At 47.8% G+C, this 8,456-nt stretch overlaps 1 protein-coding gene and 1 long non-coding RNA gene across 10 annotated transcripts in view; one reads left to right on the top strand and one right to left on the bottom strand.

The window, feature by feature from the left end:
- Unkl (unk like zinc finger) overlaps nt 1-3,319 on the bottom strand; it is a 38,908-nt gene extending 35,589 nt beyond the window's left edge. For 3 of the 9 annotated variants that reach the window (XM_078024402.1, XM_078024401.1, XM_078024400.1), the window contains exons 1-2: nt 3,181-3,319; nt 1,835-2,044 (exon numbers count right to left, since the gene is read on the bottom strand). In XM_078024402.1, the coding sequence (XP_077880528.1) occupies nt 1,835-2,044; nt 3,181-3,263 (293 nt within the window). In that variant the 5' untranslated portion in view covers nt 3,264-3,319. Of the gene's footprint in view, nt 1-1,834; nt 2,333-3,180 lie in introns of those variants that run through there. The other 6 variants (XM_078024405.1, XM_078024407.1, XM_078024408.1 and 3 more) reach the window with 5 other exon arrangements.
- A 43-nt stretch (nt 3,320-3,362) lies between these two features.
- Nucleotides 3,363-6,708, top strand: LOC144367669 (uncharacterized). Its single transcript, XR_013427205.1, has 2 exons — nt 3,363-4,053; nt 4,142-6,708. It is a non-coding gene; the product is annotated as an uncharacterized LOC144367669 (long non-coding RNA).
- The last annotated feature ends 1,748 nt before the right edge of the window (nt 6,709-8,456 follow it).

Consider the following 8,456-nt stretch of genomic DNA (forward strand, 5'->3'; position numbering starts at 1 on the left):
TCTAGCAGGTTAACAGCAACTGTTTAATGACCTGGTGTTCCACTAAAAAACATTCAGCCAGTGTTAAAGAATTTATGAGGGCTGGGATGTGGCTCAGTGGTGGAGCACTTGCCTGGCACGTGTGAGGCACTGGGTTTAATCCTCAGCTTCACATCAAATGAATAAATAAATGGTATTGTATCCATCTACAACTACAAATATTTTTTTAAAAAAGTTTATGAGGGCTGGGGATATAGCTCAGTTGGTAGAATGCTTGCCTCACATGCACAAGGCCCTGGGTTCAATCCCCAGCACCACACACACACACAAACAGTTTATGAGATGATCACCATAGATCAAGTTTACTCTCTAGGTGGGTGAGGGGGCACACACCTGTAATCCCAGCAGAGGGAGGCAGGAGGATTGAAGGTTAGAGGCCAGCCTCAGCAATTTAGTGAGACCCTACCTCAAAATAAGAATAAAAAAATAAATAAGGCTAGGGATGTACCTCAATGGTAAAGTGCCCCTGGGTTCAATCCCCAGTTAAATTTTTTTTTTTTTTTAACTTCCTGGAGCCTGGTGCTGTAGTACACACCTTAATCCCAGCAATTCAGAAGGCTGAGGCAGGATGATTCTGGGGTCTGGAAATGTGGTTCAGTGGTAGAATGCCTAATGTGAGACCCTGGGTTAGTTCCCCAGCACTTGGCGGGAGCAGGGAGTGTTCCTAGGCAGCTTAGCCAGATCCTGTCTCAAAATAAAATTTTAAGAAAGGGTTTGCCTAGCATGTGCAAGGCCCTGGGTTTAAGTCCCAGTATAACGCACACTGAAGTTTACTTTCTAGTCACTGGAAGTAACTTTTTTTTTTTTTTAAATAAAGGGAAACAGATAACACATGGGTCTCTGTGTTGTACCATGAGAGCTATCATCAAAAAAGGGGCACCCCAAAAATCAAAACCCTTCAAAGGGTCAGAAGATGCAGTCTTCAAGACTGACTGTACCTCACCTCCAGTCAGGAATGGACCACCCCTTGCCTTCCCCAAACAAAAGAAGGCCACACCTTCTAATACCACCTTGAACCCTCATGGGAACATACCACCTGGCTTGGACTTTCCCTTTTTCCCTATTTCAAAATAAAGGCATTTGTTAATAACACCATTAGGAAAGGCATTAAAAAAATCAATCCAAACAAACTCTGATTTCTTTAACTTTCAAACTGTTACGTAAACAACAGTCTGCAAATAAAATAATTTCCTATTAACTTTTTAAAAATTAAAGTACCCATGTAACCATGTGATACAAGCCTGTATCCTAAGGACTTAAGAGGCTGAGGCAGGAGGATCCCAAATTGGAGGGCAGCCTCAGCAACTTGGTGAGACCCAGCCTCAAAATAAAATAAAAAGGTCTGGGGAGGTAGCTCAGTGATAGAGCACCTGGGTTCAATCCTTAGCACCATTCAGGCACATACAAAAACTAAGCATGTAAAAGGTAAGAAAGGAAACATTCCCCACACCTTCTACAGTGTGAGCAAACATTCTGACACACTCTGACCTAAAGCAACTACTCAAAATGATCCCAAACCTCAAAGCCACATCTACTGAGGGGTGATCCTAAGGAAGGAATGTGGAGAATGGGGAGGAAATCAAGAAGGAGAAGTGAGGTGGATTCAGTTTGAACTACATGAGTCATACCTAAAATGCGCAGGATGCCTCCCCAACTGACCCAAACCCACCCCAACACTGGAAGACTTCAGGGTAAACTCCTCCAAAAGTACCAGGCGCTGAACAGAACCTGGGTGCCTGCTGACAGCACGTCCAGGCCATGTCCAGGCCCGCAGTGCCCACGTGGGCCCACTTACTCGTCACCGTCGGGGCACAGGCCGGTGGCCTCGTCGTACTTCGAGCAGTACACATCAGGGCTGTAGTTGAAGGTGCCATCGCGCCTGCGGAGGGGTCTGCGCCGACGCTGATTTAGGAAATGCCAATGGAAACAGGTGAACGGCCTGTGCTGGCCACACTTGTGCTGTACAAACAGGGAGCACTGCTCCGTCCTAAACTCCTTTAGATACCTGAAAGACAAACAGCGTTGCGGTCGCCGGTGGGCGGCCCCACGGACTCGTGGACAGGGGCAGGTTCCTTGCCTGGTTGGGGGTGGTGCCACGACCCTCACTGGGCGCCCAGATTCCCCACCACCTCTCAGAGCTCAGATGATCACGGGTGGCCCAACCCGCCTGGGCGCGAACTCTCCGACCCCAGGCACGACTCGCAGATGCTACAGAGAGGATCCCTGCAACCCCATCCAGCTCGGTTCTGTACCCGAGGTGCAGTGGTCCATCCCAGTCACAACACGCCCCACACCCATTCCCCGCCCCCCAGGCCTATATGACTCCAGGTGACTGAACACGGGGGGGGGGGGGGGGGGGCGTTCCCGGGCCCCAGGCGCCAACTCCCAAACCCCAAACGCGGTTCCAATCCCAGGCGCAAAGTCCCTGATTCGTAGCCCTGCTGACCCCAGAGAAGCGTACCCTAGCCCCGCCTGGGAAGGTTCTCCAGTCCCAGGCACGGTCCCCAGAACACAGGCGCGACTTCCCAGACCCACACACAGTCCTCCATCCTCAATCCTAGGCACGCCTCCCCGTTCAGATTCCAGATGGCCCCCAGGCGCTACTCCCCAGACACCAGGCGAAGCTGCCCATCATTAGTGCAGAAGCGACCCTCAGCCTTAGGTGCCACACGGCGATCTCAGAGCCGAGATGCCCACTGCGACCCCAGGCGCGGCCTTCCGCCAACAATCCAGGGACCACCCCAAATCCTGGGCGCCGCCTCTCGATTTCTGTCAGCGGCAGCCTGCGTGCAGACAGTCGTGCGCCCATCCAGAGCCCTGGAGCGCCTCAGCACCCTAACCCAGGCCCTATTCCCCGATCCCCAGCCAGCGACGCGTGGACCCCGAGCGCAGGCGTGCGCCCCCGCCCCGCCCAGGGACCACCCCAGGCCCCGGGCGCCGCCTCTCCTCTCGGGCGCCGGCGCTCGCGTGTGGACCGCCGCAGTCCCTTAGTCCAGTGCCGCCGGCCAGGCGGCGGGGGCGCGGGTGGCGGGCGCACCTCGGTGGCGACACCCAGGCCCGGCCGGGCGCGCGCGGACCGCTCCCTGCGCCTCGGCGGCGCGCCAGCATCCAGGCGGCGCGGGTGGGAGCCTGGGCACTGACCTGTAGTGGGTCGGCTTCTCGGTCTGCGGGGGGGACCCGCTCAGCGCCGCCGCCGCCGCCGCCGCTTTCGAAACCGACGGCATTTTCAGTCAAAACAATGCAGAGCGCATGCGCCGCGCCGGCGCCCCCGCCCCCGGATCTCCCCCCGCACTGAGCCCCCCGCGCCCCCCGCCGTGCCGGCCCCGCCCAGGCCCCGCCCCGGTCCGCCTGCAGCGGGTCGCGCCCCCGCACTCCGACCCCCGCACGCGCACGCAGCTGTGGCGGTACCTGAGGTCTCACCGTCGGTCGGGGCAGGTCCGGGGCTTGGCTGGGGCGCCCGGGGAGCGACGGGGACGCAGGGACTGCTCGCGGACATGGCTCCTTTTAGCAGGAAAAGGTTTAAAACCACAGAGTGGCGATGGTCGCCCCTGCGACATACTGGAGATTTTGGAATTGTGTACTTTAAATGGATGAAGTGAATCATACATGAATTACATCTCAGTAGAGCTGCTTCCTAAAACAGGAATGCAAGAAGCTGGCAATCAAGGGGCAGATGCGCACAGGATGAGCAGGGATGCATCGGCGGCGGGTCGGCGGACCCAGGTGGGAAAGTTCAGGAGGGAGAGCCCAGGGTTGCGATGCATTGATTTGTAAATACACGTCGTGAGACATTTTATATGCAAGATAAAACAGGGAAGCACCCTTGGCAGGTGGGTCGCTTGGGTTTCTTACTGAACAGCAAATTCTATGCTGGCGACTTGTCCAGAAAGGAAATAGCTCGAGGGCAAAGGATCCTGACCCTCTGGAAACTAATGTACTCAATTTCTGGGAACTGTGATCTAAATGTAAACAACATCAGAATCAGACACCGAATAACAAATATAATTTGTCCAAGTATGTAAGTTATTTTTTGAAATGCTAATAACACAGTAAATTAAAATTTATTACTTGCTGGTAACTTTTTTTTTTTTTTTGGTACCAGGTATGGAACTCAGAGGCACTGAACCACTCAGCCACATCCCCATCCCTATTTTGTATTTTATTTAAAGACAGGGTCTCACTGAGTTGCTTAGTGCCTCACTGTTGCTGAGGCTGGTTCTGAACTTGCGATCCTCCTGTCTCAGCCTTCCAGGTCGTTGGGATTACAGGTATGTGCCACTGCAGTGGGCAATATCTTTTTTTTTTTTTTTTAATATTTATTTTTGGGCTGGGGATGTGGCTCAAGCGGCGCGCTCGCCTGGCATGCGTCCGGCCCGGTTCTATCCTCAGCACCACATACAAACAAAGATGTTGTGTCCGCCGAAAACTAAAATAAATAAATATTAAAAATTCTCTCTCAAAAAAAAAAGCTTTAATATTTATTTTTATGTGGTGCTGAGGATTGAACCCAGTGCCTCATGCATGCTAGGTGAGTACTCTACCACTGGGCCACAAACTCAGACCCAAGAAAACTTTTTTTTTTTTTTTTAGTTTTTGGCGGACACAACATATCTTTGTATGTGGTGCTGAGGATCGAACCCAGGCCGCACGCATGCCAGGCAAGCGAGATAACCTCTTGAGCCACATCCCCAGCCCAAGAAAACTTTTTTATATGTTCACTTTTCTAAATGAATTATTAACTCTACAAACTTTACATATAAAGTTTAATCCTGAATGAAATTAAGTGGTTTAAAAAAATCAAGAACACGTTAAAAGCAAATCAAGGCAGGTACGGTGGCGCTTGCCTGTAATCCAAGAGTCTTAGGACCTATCAGCAGTTTTGTGAGGCCCTGCCTCTAAATAAAAATATTTTAAAAGGGCTGGGGATGTGGCTTAGTGATAAGTGCCCCTGGTTTCAATCCTCAGTACAAAAAAAAAAAAAAAAAAAAAGTAAGTCAAGCAGAATGAAGCAGGAAGGCAAGGCCCAAGGATTCCTCAGAGGAACAAACATCTTGCAGTTTGTGAACATGCACAGATGAAAATATCTGGGGTAACTGTAAGCCCTCAAACTTAGGGGCAAAACCTGAGGAGCCTAGGAAGGTAAACTAAGAAGCACACATACAGCCAGAAAAAGGAACTTTGTTGAATGAAGGTCCCTCCTGGAGAAGACATCTTCCTCAAAGACATCAAAGAAAATTGATAGGCTACAACAGCAAAAGTATTTCCCATGCTTTTGAAGAATATTCTTTAAAATCTGGGATGGTGACATATTTACACATAAAGTAACACTAGGGGTTTTTGAGACAGAATCTTGCTAAATTACTGAGGCTGGACTTGCAGTTCTCCTGCCTCAGCCTCTGGAGTTTCTGGGATTACAGATGTGCATCACCATGCCCAGCCACCAGGGTTTTATTGTGAATGTAGTATCTTTTTTTTTTTTTTTTTTTTTTGCGGTGGGGAGGGGAGCAAATGCACAGCACTACCAGGATTTTCCAACATTGCTTATTGCCTAGCAGCTTACACGAAGTGGCCATTTAGTCAACCTCCTCTCCCTTGAAAATAAAACTTTTTCCAGGAATGGGAATTGAACCCAAGGCCCTCTGCATACAAGGCAAGTACTCCCACTACTGAGCTACAGTCCCAGCTGTTTCTTTTTCTTTCTTTATTTATTTCACATTTGTAGGACAATTTTTTATTACTTTATTTTTATGTGGTGCCAAGGATCGAATCCAGTGCCTCATGCATGCCAGGTAAGCACACTACCACTTGAGCCACATCTCTAGCCTCCCAGCCCTTTCTTTCTCCGACAGTTTCCTCCTCCTCCTTCCCTGCAGCTCAGTTTACACATCCCTGATGTTGCCTCTGTACTATGGTGCTCTTCCTTGCAGATGCCCACTGGGCACTCACCTGGGGATGCCAACCTGCCAGCACTCTTCCTGGAGGTTGGCATCCAGGCCAGGAGGGCAAGGAATAAGGGAATAAGACAAGCATTCTACAAAAAATAGTTAGCCCTTCAATAGATGGAGAAAAAAAATGTGGCATTTATACACTATGGAATATTACGCAGCACTAAAAAATGACAAAATTATGGAATTTGCAGGGAAATGGATGGCACTAGAGCAGATTATGCTTAGTGAAGCTAGCCAATCCCTAAAAAACAAATACCAAAAGTCTTCTTTGATGTAATGAGAGCAACCATGAACAGAGAGGGAGGAAGAGCAGGAAAAAAAAAGATTAACTTTAAACAGAGACATGAGATGGGAGGGAAAGGGAGAGAAAAGGGAAATTGCATGGAAATGAAGGGAGACCCTCATTGCTATACAAAATTACATATAAGAGGTTGTGAGGGGAATGGGAAAATAAACAAGGAGAGAAATGAATTACAGTAGATGGGGTAGAGAGAGAAGATGGGAGGGGAGATAGTAGGGGATAGGAAAGGTAGCAGAATACAACAGTTACTAATAGGGCATTATGTAAAAATGTGGATGTGTAACCGATGTGATTCTGCAATCTGCATTTGGGGTAAAAATTGGGAGTTCATAACCCACTTCAATCTAATGTATGAAATATGATATGTCAAGAGCTTTGTAATGTTGTGAACAACCAATTAAAAAAATAGATACAAGAGTATCAGATATGATTTGCTCTATTTCAGTCTGCAGTACTTCCTCTTTCCCTCCTCTCCTTAATGCCCTTCCTCTCCACTACTGGTCTTTCTTTTACTTATTCATTGTTTTTAAGTTAGTTTACAAACAAACATAAAGGTGAAATCCACAGTAAGATATTCATATACGTACATAGCATAATTTGGTCAGTTTCATGTCATAGTTCCCCCTTTTTCCCATCTCTCCTCCGTCTTTCTCAGTCCCCTACCTCTGTTCCACTGATCTCCCTCCTATTTTCATGAAATAATCCCCCACTATTTCCCCCTTATTTTGCTCCAGCTTTTGCCTATGAGAGAAAACATCTGACCCTTGACTTTCTGAGTCTGGCTTATTTCAGTTAGCATGATGTTCTCCAGGTCCATTCATTTACTAGCAATGCCATAATTTCATCCTTCCTTAATTCTGAGTAAAATTTCAGTGTGTTTATATACCACATTTTCTTTATCCATTCATCTGTTGTCCGGCATCTGGGCTGGTTCCAAAAAAAAAAAAAAAAAGTTAAATAAAATAAAAGATCTAACTAGCTGTGCATCCATTACCCTACTCAGTTGTCACCCCTTGGAAACTTCAGGTATGTCCACTGTCCCTTGACCAGTGTGAAGCCAACAGCCTGGATGCACTCAGGATGTGCTACATAGGGCAAGTGCTGTCATTAAAAACAATCCCACATTGTTGGGCATGGTGGCACACACCTGTAATCCCAGCAGCTCTGGAGGCTGAGGCAGGAGGACCATGAGTTCAAAGCCAGCCTCAACAAAAGGGAGGCACTAAACAAGTCAGTGAGACCCTGTCTCTAAATAAAATACAAATTAGGGCTGGGAGTGTGGCTCAGTGGTCCAGTGCCAGAGTTCAATCCCCAGTACAAAAAAAAAAAAAAAAAAATCCCACAGGAGCTGGAGGTGCAGGTCAGTGTGGAAGAGCACTTGTCTAGCATGCTGAAGGCTGTGGGCTCCATTCCTAGCACTGTAAAACAAAAAAAAAAAAAAAAAAAAAAAAAAAAAAACCCGCTGTGTCTTTGAAAAACAATTATAGTTACACAAAAAACTAAATGATGAAATATTCAAAGTGGTTACATTTGGTGCTTCTGGTTCTCTTTTGCTTACTATCTTTTCTAGAAAAGAATATACATTGCTTTGTTATATGGAAATTACTTTAAGCCAGGTGTGGTGGCACATATCTATAATCCCAGCTACACAAGAGGCTGAGGCAGGAGGATCCCAAGTTCAAGATCAGCTTGGGCAACTTAATAAGGCCCTATTTCAAACTAAAACTAAAAAGGGCTGGAAGTGTAACTCAGTGGTATAGAGTGCTGGCCTGGCATGCACAAGGCCCTGGGTTCAATCCCCAGCACTTCAAAACAAAAGATAAAAGCTTTTTGTTAACACAAAAGTTCTTAAAGATAAGAGTAAAAGTAAGAGTTCTGGTTTGAATGACTGCTCTCAAACAAAATGCTCACATCCAAATAGGTTACAAACACCCCAAGCAAAGAGAAAGCACCTTAGTTCTTTGCCCCCTCTAGGACCAGGCTAGGGGACTTAAGCCTAGGCCTCAGGCTCAGTCCTTCAACAATGAGTATGCTGGTACACACCCCAGTTCCTGGTAGTCTATGAAGGTGGCAAATCCTCAGCAACTTCTGCAGAGAGGTCCTTGTAAGAAGGTGTACACTGCTACACCTAGTGGCCCAAAACTTGTTTTTCAAACATGCATGGGGTG

Source organism: Ictidomys tridecemlineatus, chromosome 10 (assembly GCF_052094955.1).
Source record: "Ictidomys tridecemlineatus isolate mIctTri1 chromosome 10, mIctTri1.hap1, whole genome shotgun sequence".
NCBI lineage: Eukaryota > Metazoa > Chordata > Mammalia > Rodentia > Sciuridae > Ictidomys > Ictidomys tridecemlineatus.